At 38.8% G+C, this 15,306-nt stretch overlaps 1 protein-coding gene across 1 annotated transcript in view; it reads right to left on the reverse strand.

Moving 5' to 3' along the window:
* Positions 1 to 15,306, reverse strand: part of LOC150090593 (uncharacterized) — a 135,611-nt gene that overhangs the window by 19,515 nt on the left and 100,790 nt on the right. Inside the window, exon 8 of the mRNA XM_090386636.1 lies at positions 10,526 to 10,641. Coding sequence (XP_090242762.1) covers positions 10,526 to 10,641 — 116 coding nt within the window. The remainder of the gene's footprint in view (positions 1 to 10,525; positions 10,642 to 15,306) is intronic.

The following is a 15,306-nucleotide window of genomic DNA, read 5'->3' on the forward strand; positions in this document are numbered from 1 at the left end:
GCAGGTCAGGGGATTCCCAATGAGTTATAAAATTATCCAGAGTGATGAGGATACCCCATAGGCAGCAGTGGTAGTGAGGAATCCGGAAATAGCGGCAACAAAATTACCACACCTCTGTACGCCCTGGGCCGCCTGTGCCCATATAATCAGCTCAATTGGGAGCTTCTACGCAATTTCATTGTACTGCAGACCTGGTGTGGAAATCGACTTTGCTATCACATATCTCCAATCCATCCAGACAACCCTAGCAGGACAAAGAATAATTGTAGGAGCAGATGTAAACTGCCGCTCCCCTGTTTGGCACAGTGCCACACCAGACCGCCACGGAATCAGAAATGGACAAAGGCTGGACGAATTCCTTGCAAATTCAATCCTCACAGTCAAAAACCAACCCTTTAATCTGCCAACATTTTGCAATACCTTGTGGGAAGCCACGATTGATATCACCCTGACCACAAGGAATGTTGAAGCCCACGTGACCGATTGGACAGTGCAAAATGCCTGGACCACATCGGATCACCGTACGATAACCTACCAAATCAGAAGATCAATGACAAAAACTACAAACAGACAATTGGCAAACAGATTCGCAATCCAAAAGGCAGACTGGGAACTCTACAGAGTACAACTGACCAGCAAGGTGCAAAAAACGCTGGAGGAACTGGCCAGACAGGCGGTGGACAGTAAGATTAAAAACCCAGATACACTCCAAGAGAAAATCACCAGTATCATAACTGAAGCAGCAGAGACAGCAATGAAGAGGAAAACCCCCTCAGTCGGGGGACATGCCCTGGTGGACTCCAGAATTGCAAAGATTGAGAAAACAGGTCCAGACAAAACGGAAGGAATTCCAAAGAGCACGGAGTACATGGCCACCAACAGAGGTAGCAGTACTACGGCAACAATACAAAGAGGTGCGAAACAACTATACAGAAAAAATTAAAAAGAACAAGCGAGCCTCTTGGGAAAACCTGGTCTCCAAGACAGGGAACGAGAACCCCTGGGGTGTAGTGTATAAAATCACCACAAACAAGCTCCCCAGGGGAGAAGCATCCACTGTAACGAGGATGCCCAATGGAGCCTGACTAAAACGTGGGAGGGATCTATTACCAATATCCTTAGTGCTATCATCCATGAACCACCAGATATCCTTAATGAACAACAAAAGGTAATATGCCAGGCAAACCAAACGTATAGAACCCAAGAAATAGAACCGCCCTTCAAAGTCGATGAATTACAGGGTGCGGCCTTGCAAATGCGCAACAGGAAATGTCCCGGCCCGGATCTCATAGAACTAGAGATGGTCAAAAAAGCCGTGGAATATATACCGAACCTGATACTTAATCTCCTCAACCGATGCCTGGAAACTGGGAAATTCCCAACAAGTTGGAAGACTGCACACCTAAAACTTATCTTAAAAAACCCAACAAAACCTCCGGACCAACCGGCCTCATATCGCCGCATAGCCCTACTCTCTACCCTAAGCAAACTCTATGAAAGGCTGCTCCACAAAAGGATCATGAACCATTACAAAACCGCCAACCTGGAATCACCCAGGCAATATGGATTCAAACCAGGCTTCTTTACCATTGAAGCAGTCCAAAACCTCATAACCAAGGCAACCCAAAGTAACAAGAAGTATTTTCTGGTAATAGCAGTGGATTTTGCTGGGGCCTTCAACACCGTCTGGTGGCCCAGCATCCTTGGCAGACTCCGGAAAGCAGCACTCCCAGAAAACTTGTATAACAGTGTCCAGGCATATCTGTCGGATAGGAAAATTAAGGTCGTCACAACTTTCCAAAGAGTTGTTAAAAGCATCCGAAGGGGCTGCCCACAGGGATCTGTCCTGGGGCCACTAATGTGGAACATGGTTTTTATGACTTCTTGGCTCTGGACCTGGGAAATGTGGCCAGTCAGGCCTTTGCTGATGTCATTTTAATGGTGGAAGCGGACTCCAGAACGGGACTTGAAACACAGGCAAGCACTACAAACCTTACAGAATTGGGCAAAAACACATATGTTAATGATTTCACCAACCAAGACAAACTCAGTATTACTAAAAGGCTCTCTAAATATCAGACGACCACTGCAAATAAAGATAGCGGGATCCACCATTAAACTAGCAAAGCAAATAAAGTATCTAGGTATTATCCTGGATGGAAACCTGTCCTTTACACCTCACCTCACCTACTTGAGAGAGAAACTAAGGAACTATGCAGCACTTGTAGCAAGAGTACCTCGCAGGGACTGGGGACTCAACAAGAAGACCCTGTCTCTGTATTATAAAACAATATTCATCCCAGCGATCACCTACGGATCGCCAATCTGGTTCAGGAAGGCCGAAACCGCGGTCAACAGAAGACTGCTGGACACTATCCAAAAAAACATACTTCTAACTATAACTAGGGCATGCAAAACGGTGAGCACCCACGCTCTGCAGGTCCTGGCAGGAGCTCTTCTGCTGGACCTCGAGGTGACTAGATGTGGACTCATGTATTTACTGTCCAAGGATATACCTGCCTCCATCTATGACTTTACCTTGGACCCAACCAACAGCCGGAAGGCAGAGAAACAACGAATAGTGGCTCACATGTTGAAGATTTGACAGCACAGATGGGAGATTTCGCCAAAGGGTTAAGTTACAAGAAGCTTCATACCGATAGTCGCAAAAATGTACCCAAAAGCCCCCTCGTGGTTCTATCCTGGGCTAAATACAACCTTCCTCCTGACGGGCCACGCCCCATTTAAAGCAAAACTGAACGCACTCGGAATAATAGAAGAATCCACATGCACCTGTGGAGAACCTGAAACCTGGCAGCATATTATGCACGACTGTGAATGCTACGAAGAACACAGAAGTAGACTTATAACTGAGATTCAATACTTGCCAAAAAATCAAGAGTACCACCTACTGGATTCAGAAGGTGAATACAAAGCCCTCAGCTGATTTGCACTTGACGTCTTCAATAGACGACGAACAGAAATAGCCATCCACCAACGAACAGATGACCACAAATAATAAATAAAGGCAAACTAATAAAACATCAACACAGAGGAAAGGATAGCAAAATACTAAGGACAAATGGTGTCATATGCAGCAGAATAAATGAAACAGCATCGACCTAGGAACCAATGGGAGTGGCTCCAGCCAGGATGTCATCGCTCCCAGGATGAACCCACACACCTAGAAAAGGACCAAGCCCCACCAATGAGTCATCATCAGACTGCACTTGCTGGAGGGCACTGCAAATTGCCGCTATGGCGAACTGGGCAGGGCTCCCTTGCCCAGCCCACTTTCTCTCCCTATCCCTGGTGGGGTGAAGGGAAGGTCTTTCTGCCCCCTCCCAATCCCACCACCCCCTCTTTTCCCTCTGGTGGGGCAAGGGCATGCCCCCACTGATATACCTGGGGTCGCCATCCCTATTGACCCCATATTTCTGTCTTTTTCCCCCAGCCTTCTGTCTCTTCCCCCCCACTCTACCTATATCGCCAGCGAAAAGCGAATGCCCCACACAACGTAAAAATTTTAACTGCCAAACTTGACACACTTGCAACCTCTTTCAGCCTAATTAGATTCAAGCGAAGCGTTTATCCCCCCCCCCTTTATATATATATATATATATATATATATATATATATATATATATATATATAGGTCCTAGCCACTGAAATCTCAGGAAATTAGGTGGCAGGACCTGCCAGAGTACTTATCTAAAGATACTGGTGTACCTGGTCTGCCTCCACGGGGCCAAGTGTGGGCAACGTTGGGCCTCAGTAGGAGTCCAGCGGCTAAACGGCCAGATGAACAACAGAACACAACACTACACATGTACAATATCCATACACTTTTAAATCTCTGGCCTTCCCAGTGAACTGGTACACCCACAATGAAAGCAATGCGGAGATGGGGGAAACCCCTGGTGCCGTTAGACACTAAATACACTTTACACTTTGTGCTTCTTAATTAAGAGCATAACTCCTATCCCTCTGCCTTGTTTGTCCTTTCTATAGACATTATACTCCCAATATTCAAATTTTGCATCCCTGTGTCCTTGTGACACCGGGTCTCTGAGATCCCTGCAATTTCCAAATTGATGATTTAACCAGTATTTCAAATTCGTAAAAATTATTTACTATGCTCCTAGCATTAGTGTATTTGCAAATATATATATATACACTGAGTGGACAGAAATCATGAGATACCAACCTAGTAATGGGTAGGTCCACCTTTCGCCTTGGCGAGGCATTGAGTCCACCAGTTCACAAAAGCGTTCCACAGATATTTCCATCCATGCTTGCTGCACTGCTGTCCATAATTCCATCGCATTCGTAGGTGGAGGATCCAAAGCTTGAATGGGTCTTTCCATAGCACTCCAAAGATGCTCCACAGGGTTTGTGTCCAGTGAACAGGAAGGCCATTCCATGGTGGTAAAATCTGCAGAATGCTCTTTGAACCATGCTCTAGTCACCACAGCTCTGTGGGGAGGCTCATTGTCATGCTGGAAAAGTCCATTGCTATATGGGTGCACGATGACCATGAAGGGATGCAGATGGTTTGCAAGGATGGACACGTAACTGGGACCATTCAGAGATGCATCTAAACGTAACAGTGGTCCCAACGTGTGCCAGTTGAACATGCTCCAGACCATTACCAACCATACACCAGCCTGAAAAGTTGCTTGTTTGCGTGATGGGTGTATAGCTTCATGTGGTTTCTGCCAGATACGCACCCTCCTGTCTGTTCAAAATAAGGAAATGGGACTAGGAGACCCATCTCCAATCATCCAAGGCCCAGTGCCAACGTTCTTTCACCCAGTTGAGGCATAGAGTCCTGTGTCGTGGTGTTAGCAATGGAACTCTAGTGGGTCGGCGAATCCCATAACCTATTGTGGCTAATGATCGCCCGATGGTCTTGGTGGAGACATTTCTGGCACCTCCCTTGTTGAAGTCAGTGGTTATTTGTGTCACTCTCACTCTCCGGTTTTGCCTAAACAATGCGAGACAGATGTCGATGGCCACATTCATCCACCACCTTTACCGCCTACAGTGCTGTCCACGATGAGATGTTATTCTGCAGATGGCATATTCCACACTCTTGATACTGTCGAACGGGGATATTGCATTATTATAAGGATTCAACTAATATTCTGTATTGCTGTGATAAACATTGAGGAGTGCTTCAATAAAATGCTCGTTTTCCATCAATTCTTTTATTGTAGTGTTGACTGAAATATCTGTCTTAAGAGAGATAAACTGCTAAACTTCTGTACATCTAAAATGGAATTTTTTTCGTTCCAGTTTGGACCCAAAACATTTAGAGAAAACTATACTTATCAGAAATCAATCGATCCCCAGGTAAGCACATGCTCCTAATATCTTTTTTAAAAGTAAATAATTAGCAGAATTAACTAAAAGTATTTTAGAAAAATTAGACAAGCATAAAAGGGCACAAACTGTGGAAAATATGAAGATGCCACTATTCAGGTAGCTCAATGTTTCTCAATTTTTTTTTTTAATAACAGCTTGCCTGAAAATTATAAGGTTATTTTAGTCAAAATATTTTAAAGGAATATTAAAATGCTTGGACAGTAACAGCTAAGGAATACCAAAACAGACTAAAAACAAAGAAACCCACATAGAAGATCATTCAGCATATGTTGTGCTCAGTGCATTCAATGAATTCATAGGTTATTTTAAAAGTAGCATATACACATTTTTGAAAAACATAACCCACAAAGTAATTGAAATTCAGAAGAAAATTATAAGCTTTCTTTAGTACTGAAAAAGGTCCTTTTCATGTGCAGACATATTGTATGTTGTTATTATTATTAGCTATATGGTGCAAGAAAGCCTGAGGCTTATGTTGCAACAGCCAAAAAAAATTTCCTAGTTATCCTGAGAGAGAGAGAGAGAGAGAGAGAGAGAGAGAGAGAGAGAGAGAGAGAGAGAGAGAGAGAGAGAGAGAGAGAGAGAGAGAGAAGTAGAAAGGAATCACCAAGAAAGAGAAGAATGATGATATCTAGCTCAGGACCCTGGGTGTGCCAAGCCCATTCTCACCAGATGTGAGCCCCCGGGGTATAGGAAAAGGTTAAAATGCCTGAGTATGCACACAGAAATACCATATTTGACAGCATATAAGACACATGGGCATATAGTATGCACCCCCATTTTAGAAAGGAAAATTAAGGAAAAAAAGTTTTACTGCATTTAGACATTTAATATTTATTCTAATGTATACAATAGGAAAAAAGCTTATCCTAAACACATGATCAGAACAGTAAGAAAAATACTAATACTGTATAATAATACATTATTTAATTATTATTATTCATTTACCAGTACAGCAATTTAAAAGATAAATAAAAGAATCTTAGCTACATTAGAAAATATTTTATTTGAAGCAAACTACCACTAGAATTGAAAATGAACAAAAAGACAGTGAGGGAATGGTAAAAAACAGTGTTCTGCAAAGGGAAAGTTCAGTCATTTTGAAAACTAAAAAAAAAAAAAAAAAAAAAAAAAAATTAGTCTTCAAATTCCAAATACTCTTCCTCACTAATGTTGGTATCACTGTCTTCAGCGCCATCAAGGGCATTACTAATTCCAATCTTCTTGAAAGACTTTATAATTATTTTATCACTTATATTTCTCCAAGATTCCTTAACCCCTTCACACACCTGTTCAATGGTGGGTCTCGTCATTCTTTCTGTGGGTGTGAGTTCATGATCGAGTTCTCCCATCCATTTGTTCCACTGTTCTCTCATATTTTGCTTAAATGGCTTGTTTATGGACACATCGAAAGGCTGCAATTGGCTTGTCAGTCCACAAGGAATGACAACTACCTGTGTATTCAATTCCCTCACCCTCTTTTTAATGACTTCAGTTCTATGGGCTCTGAACTGGTCCCTAATGAGAAGAGATGGAGTCCTTAAGAGACCACCAGAATGCCTTGCCCATATTTTTTTGGAGCCATAAATTCATTCCAGATTCATCCATCCATCCTTTTGGATGAACATAAACAAATACACCTTCTGGAATTTTTTCCTTTAAATATTAAAAATGGTGGTAATTTTGTGCCTTCAGCACAGCAGGCTAAAAGTACTGTGTAATGTGTTTTCTCATGCCCGATAGTTTTTATTGACACTGTTTTAGACCCTTTGATATTCACAGTTTTGTTGGATGGTGCATCAAAAGTTAGTGGGACTTCATCTATATTTCCTATTTGGCCAAGTTCAAAAGAAGTTTGTTTTCGTGCATTTATTACAAATTTATGGAATTCCAGTATTTTTTCTTCATAATCTGCTGGTAATTTTTGTGTAATTGATGTTTTTCTACACATTGATAATTCATGCAAAGGCATGGTTTATGGTTACAACCTTCTGTTTCAGAAAAATTCTGAATTCCTTGTCCTTCTGCTAATATTGTTACAAAACGGGGTTCTGATTAAAAACAACTGGTATACAATTAACACTGTTCTTTATTTTATTTCAGTCACCCACAATGATTACAATTCATTGTCGTGATTATAGTCACATCACACAATTAAAGTACACTACCGTACACAGAGACACACTCAACATCACGAAAACCCACACACACAGAACTAACTGGCCCGCCGTTCAGAATCCTTTTAAAGTTTTAAAGGATCGGCAAACTATTGAGAAACCTGGAGAAGAATCTTGAAGCTTCCATTACCTTCTAAGGCTTTTCCTGTGTTTCCTGGCTTTCAAAACTTCTTGGAACTGATTGCAAACAACTCCACAAGTCCAAAAGTACCCTAGGGTGTCCCATTATCCTTCAGAAACGAAATTATTGACCGAATGGCAAAATACAACCTGCCTGCTCACCCCGATGCCGATGAGGGAGGGCTCACTTCTGCATATAGGATGCAGGGTGAATTTTTCAAGGCATTTTTTTTGGGAAAAAAGTGTCTTATATGCCCGTCAAATACAGTAATACATATAGATCAGCAGTTCCCAATTGGTGGTCCCAAAAGTGTTCCAGGTGGTTCGCACTAAGATTCTATATAGGTATATTTTTGTAAACTACAAAATAGTTTTAATATTAATTTATGCGGCTCGGTTCAAGTTCAAAATTTATATTTAGTTGTAATTTGGTAATGCGCCCTTACATAGCGAGCGTGCAACAGGATGTTAGTGGGGGGGGAGGGGGTCAGAACTTGACAATATGTACTGCACCATTCAGTCACATATCAGAAAAAACTGGTAAACATGCTAGTCCACTGCAGCATGTCATATTGTGTTGAATTTGAATGTTATACAGTATAAAATTCTTTTTAACATGAATTCGTAGTATTTTTTAATGATTAAAGTCCTAAGGATCTTTTGGGTTGATAGAATGAACATTTACTACTTGATGCTTTTTTGTGGTGATAAATGTAGTATATCAATAGCTTATTCCCCGTAATTGCTTATAAGCTATTGATATATACATTTTTCCCCACAAAAAGAAAAGTAGTAAATGACATTATAACCCAAAGGTCTTGGACCTTCTAATCATAAAAAGCAGTCAGGTAGCTTGTGGGCTGTGGTTAAAGGGTTATAAAAAATTATAACTAATAATAAATAAAATTAAATATAAAGTAAAGAATTGCCAATGAAAGAAATCACATCTCCCACAATTCCTTAAAATTAGTTTACTATCTTACAGTATATTGTGTTAAATAAATGTTATCCATACTAAATTTTTTTTCATTCTCAAAGACCATTGTTATGTATAGGTACTTTAATAATTTTATATTATTAAGCAATAACACTTTTAAAAATGTAGTACTGGAAATATTTTAAAATGAAAATTCAGAACTATTATAGAATTTCAGAGAATATAGGCTTAATGGTTTGTAATAAAAATATGTTGAAAGGGATTTGCGAGTCAAAAAAGGTTGGCAACTGCTGATATAGGTGTTACTGTTAATTAAGAAAGGTGATCATGATATGAATTTCTACTACTTTAAGATAAGTTTGTAACATGATAGGTTTTCATCAGCATGACAGCGTGTTATCAGACCGTGCATGTACTGCACGTGTTTTAACCTTTTCTATATATATACAATATAGTGTCTACATGTGAGTAGGATCTTGTTGTTCACAAGGGTTGTTCCTAATGATGTCCACAAACTACAAATGGTGAGGTTAAATGCCTATGGAAAAGGGTGACGGAATAGGTAGGTGTAATTGCTTGGCATTTTAAGGCAAGATATTTTAGAATAAAATAGATTTTAGTGATGCCACGATTTTAAGATATTTTAAATATACAGTAAACCCCCACTATTTGCGGTGGTTACGTTCCTGAGAAATGCCGCGAATACTGAGTTATGGTTCCCATAGTAATAAAGGAGTTCCGTTCCAAAGTATGAAATATATAAGAAAAACTTGTCTAAAATTTTATGTGTGTATGTATTATATGTACCTTCATAATATGACTATGCACATAGACAGTACATAGTGAAATGCAAGCATAAGGCATCGAAATGAAAATAAGAAACAATTTAATATTAAATGTAATATTTATTAGAAATTTCAAACAAATCTTTCAAACCAGCGCCTTTGCTAGCTAAAACTTATCCTGCCAGTGTTATCACCAGTTTTGCTAAAGTGTTGATAACAGAGTTTTGCCTTTTCACGAATGATGAGTGAACTTAACGGAATTTTATTTTGAGTTCGGTCTTCTATCCACAGATTTAAAGCTTTTTCCATTTTTCTAATTTAACATCACGAGTTACAGAGCAAATTTTTGAAGCAATTAGCGCGTTTTCACAGACATTACGGCGGATTTTTTCTTCCAATTTCTTGATTGATCGTACTGTTGACTCATTGATTTTATAATGTTTTGCCACTGAGGAGACACTTTCACCATTAGAAATTTTATCTAATAACTCAATTTTATTCGCTAATGTCATCACCTTCTTTGATCTTTTCACGTTTCCCTTGTTATTCGTAGCCATATTTTTGTACGGGTTAGAAAGAACTTGTCCGTAATAAAGTCACTTTCTTCCGTTAACACACTCGAAAAAGTCTGTTTTACACTGCACAATGGTAGATTTTGCAGAAAAATGAAAGACTACTTTTATATCACAATCACAAGACTACGTGTAATGGAAATAAGAAAGAAATGTTTGGTTTCTGAACATGTCACAGGTGACAGAGCTAGATCGAAACCATATATTCCACGGATTCATATGTATTCAAACGAAGGGGAATATAACTTCATTTTATAACGAACACAGTTTCCTGTGAAACTGGCTTTTAGTATGACAATAAACCAAAGTCAAAGTCAAACATTATCTAAGGTTGGTGTTGACTTAACATCACAACTGAAGGCAGCTGAAAATCTCTTTGTATTAATAGAAAACAAATCAAAAATACTGAAGAATGGGGTGTGTGGGGTTTCCCACCACTAAAAAATATTAAAATATAAAAATATAATTTAGGTTCGTGTGACACAAGGCAGAAGGGAGCGAAGCAACCTTCTGACTTGTATCTTAAAATAAATAATTTAAAATTACCTGCTGCATTTTTCGATGCCGTGGGAGTCCATGTGTTCGCTTGGGACGGACAGCAATCTTGTGATGAGCAGCATTATGATTCAGGGGGACTGACTGAGTAACATCTGCTTCTCCTTCTAAACAATGTAAATTAAGACAAGTAAGTGACTGATTAATAAAATTCACTAAGATACACCTAATATAATTAGTAAGCAGCATTCAATGGGTCAATGTACTGTAAAAAGAAAATAATATATACAGTAAACCCCCGCGAATAGTGAGGGTTACGTTCCTGAGAAATGCCACGAATACCGAAAACTGAGTTATGGCTCCCATAGTAATAAAGAGGTTCTGTTCCAAAGTATGAAATATATAAGAAAAACTAGTCTAAAATTTTGTCTATGTATGTATTATATGTACCTTCATAATATGACTACGTACATAGACAGTACAGGAAACCCTTGATTAGTGCGGTTAATGAATCCTTGAAATATACCGCACATATTAAAACCGCACTAATCAAACTTAAGAAACAATGGGAATAATTATAATGAATCCTTGAAAATTATGAAATTGTAAAAATATATTTTTTCTTACTCAATACGTACCTATAATGCGCTGCATAGTTCTTAAATTTAAAAAAAAAAGATAGTATGATTTAAATTTTATTTTTTGCAAAAAAAACTTATCTAACTTCAATTGAACAGTGGTAGCTTTCTTCCTTTCCTCCATGATTTTGCGATAACAATCAATTTGCTTATCTAACCCTCAACGAACGTTCATGCTTCTCTCTGCATCTGGATCAATCTCTAGTATGAGTTCTTTTGCTTTTTAAAGTGTATTAAATAGTTCAAGTTTTTTGAATGAAATTTCTTTGGGAGCAAATTGCTTTTCTTCTGCTTCATTTTCGTCTTCTTCCTCGTATGCATGTTGATGCTCAATTTCAAGAAGATCGTCGTTACTTAAGTCTTTTGAATGCGATTCCAATAATTCTCTAACGTTTTCTGAATCTACTTCCTCAAAGCCGAGGTCTTTTCCAATTGTAGTAATTTCATCAATACCTTTGTTGACAGGATTAATGAAACCGCAAAAATCATTTGCGCATTCAGGCAAAAGATTCTGCCAGACAGCTCTCATGCAGCTGTTCGTCATTTCTTCCCACGATTTGTGTATGTTCTCAACTGCTTCTTTAATATCATAATATTAAAGAAGTTTAATATTAATAATAAAAGAATAAAAGAATATGAGTTACCAGAGCAAATTTCAATTTCAGAATGGTATGGGGTGCTGCTGTCGAGCATTTTGGAGTCGATTCCCATTCATTTAAGTTAGAAGACCCTGGTGAGTGCGTATCACGTATTTGCCGCTTTAGGCGCCGTTGTGAGTTGCCAAGCACCGCAAGAAAAAAAACAGCGCACTAATCAAATTTGATAACGCATATATTAAGGGGATAGTATCAAAAAAATTTTGCGCACTAATTAAAACCGCATTGTTCAAAACCGCATTAATCAAGGGTTTCCTGTACATAGTGAAGTGCAAGCATATGGCATCGAAATGAAAATAAGAAACAATTTAATATTAAATGTAATATTTATTAGAAATTTCAAACAAATCTTTCAAACCAGCGTTTTTGCTAGCTAAAAAACGTATCCCGCCAGTGCTATCACCAGTTTCGCTAAAATGTTGATAAAGGAGTTTTGCCTTTTCACGAATGATGAGTGAACTTAACGGAATTTTATTTTGAGTTCGGTCTTCTATCCACAGATTTAAAGCTTTTTCCATTTTTTCTAATTTAACATCACGAGTTACAGAGCAAATTTTTGAAGAAATTAGCGCGTTTTCACGGACACTACGGTGGATTTTTCTTCCGATTTCTTGATTGATCGTACCGTTGACTCATCGATTTTATAATAGATTTTCTCAATAACAGAAAGTGAGGAGACACTTTCACCATCAGAAATTTTATCTAATAACTGAATTTTATTCGCTAGTCATCACCTTCTTTGATCTTTTCACATTTCCCTTGTTATTCGTAGCCATATTTTTGTACGGGTTAGAAAGAACTTGTCCACAATAAAGTCACTTTCTTCCATTAACACACTAGAAAAAGTCTGTTTTACACTGCAAAACGGTTGATTTATCACTTTTGTAAGCATATCAATTTATAGATTGATAAATTTATGAGCATATAAATTAAAAGCAAACGACGAAACCTTCCGTGACAAGCACATAACACATACTGAACAAGGATTAGCGAGAAACATCCACGCTCGCGATTTTGTCACCCCTCTCCCCCCACCCACTGAGTGCTGTTTTGATCGGGAAAGATAATTTTAGCCACGCCCATGTTTTTTTATGGCGGAAAATGTTCACAGCACTTTAAAATTCACATTTTTTTAGGTTTCATTTTATAGTAAATCAGCGACCGCGAATACAGGAAACCGCGAATACAGGGGGTTTATTGTATTACATTGTTAAAATACCAAATTTATTGTATTAAATGCTTTGCATTTCATCAAAGGTTACATTAAGACATTATCGGAAGCGTTGAGTAATAGGAAATGAATAATAAATGTCATAGCCAGTTCTGCTGGACATGTCATTATAATACATGAAAGGTCATATGGTCAAGAAAGTACAAAAACTGTGTGAGGCCAGCAAAAACATGCTGTTCTTATCCAATGAAGTTGCTAAGGGGTGGAAGTGTGTGTGAGTGAGAGAGAGAGAGAGAGAGAGAGAGAGAGAGAGAGAGAGAGAGAGAGAGAGAGAGAGAGGGAGGGAGGGAGGGAGGGAGGGAGGGAGGGTTATTTATTTGGTTTTTAGGAGCATTAGCAACTAAGGCCATATTGCTCCGGGATATGCGGTGGTCAGCTCCGGGATCATGCGGTGGTCATTTCCCTGACCTTTCCGCATCCTCCGTATTTGGTGGTGACGGGCTCGAACCCCGGTCTAATCAAGAAGCGTGTTCTACGCACTGCCGCTCCTTCCCACCTGGCTACGGAGGCGCCAAAGGGAGGGAGGGAGGGAGGGACCGAGAGAGAGAGAGGGAGAGAGAGAGAGAGAGGGAGAGAGAGAGAGCCGGAGAGAGAGGAGCTCGAGAGAGAGAGACTGAAGGTTTGTTTAATCAAAAACTAGCACTGTAGTCTTATTATAATTCAAAATAGGAATCATAAATAGCATATTATCTGGTACAATAAAAGTGAAATTCACAAGTAATTTTTACAAAGGGATGTTAAAATAAATACACTGCACTAAACAAAGTTAAAAGGCTATTAAAATTAACCTTGAAACTGAAACCTACAAAAAAAACTGACTTTGAAATTAAAAATTTATATTCATATACAATCAATAACAGCATAAATAATGATAAGGTGAAAAGGCAGAATTAAAAATAAAGGTGGCAAAATAAAATAATCAATACGATTTAGACATAGATGTAGGGCAAAATTCAGAGACTAAAGGATGTCTTAACACTGGGTTGCTTTGGACTTTTGCTGAATACCAGGATGCTCTGATTATAATAACTAGAGGTTGGCTCACCTTTTTTTTGTTTCTTCTTCAAATATACCTGGACAGATTCCATGAGCTCCTTGTACTTTGTTCATTCTTAATTGTAATAATTTTGATTTTAATATCTTTTCCACTTTTTGTAAAATTATTAAACTCTTGGTTATTATTAGCTAGGCCACTGGTACCTCAAGTTTAAAGACTTTCTTACATTTAAATATGGATACAAAATATTCAGCTTATCAACAACTAGCTGAGGATCATTGATACTTTTACCACAGATAAAGTAACAAATTTCTAAATCGCTTAATCATGTCTAACTCGAATAACTTTCAGGAGTTAGACAAGATTAAGGATTCAGGATCCACAAACAATTTCAACTTCTTGAATTTAGCCATAATTATGAGAGCGTCCTTGGACTCAGGGGAGGTTCCCACGGACTGGAGATGTGCAAATGTATCCCCAATTCACAAAGGGGGATCGAAGGGTGACGCGAGTAATTACAGACCAGTTAGTTTAACTTCTGTTCCGGGTAAAATAATGGAGTCCACTGGTTAAAGATGCATTGCAGGATCATCTAGACAAGACTGCAGCAATAATTCAGACACAGTATGGGTTTGTTAAGGGAAAGTCTTGTCTGACAAATTTGATAGGATATTATGATGTGGTTACAAAGGAACTGGATGCAAAAAATAATTTTGATATCATATATTTGGATTTCAGGAAAGCTTTTGACACTGTTGTGCATGGAAGACTATTGTACAAATTGGAGCAGAATGGTATTAAGGGTAAGTTCGCTACAATGGATAAAAGGAGGATGGTTAAGTGGAAGAAGACAGAGGGTGGTAATCAATGGGTGCTGCTCTTCTTGGACGTCCACTGTTGTTTTGTATATTTATCAATGATATTGATGAAGGTATATCAGGCTTAATGTCGAAGTTTGCAGATGATACAAAGGTTGGCAGGGTTGTTAATGACATTAATGGCAGTGTGCTACTGCAACAGGATCTGGATAATTTGGGCAGATGGGCTAAGAAGTGGCAACTGAAGTTTAACCTTGACAAATGCAAAGTACTGCATATGGGTAGAAGTAACCCCAGAGAAACGTACCAACTGTGTGGTACTACACTTAAGGTGGTAGAAAATGAAAAAGACCTGGGAGTAATTGTGTAGTCAGATATGAAGTTTTCTGAGCAATGATTATATGCTTATATAAGGTCAGGCCACACCTATAGAGCTGCTGGTAGAAGTACAGAGAAGGGCAATGAGATTGGTGAGGGGAACAAAGGGCTGCT

Source organism: Mastigoproctus giganteus, chromosome 1, assembly GCF_048544385.1.
Source record: "Mastigoproctus giganteus isolate SK-2022 chromosome 1, ASM4854438v1, whole genome shotgun sequence".
NCBI lineage: Eukaryota > Metazoa > Arthropoda > Arachnida > Uropygi > Thelyphonidae > Mastigoproctus > Mastigoproctus giganteus.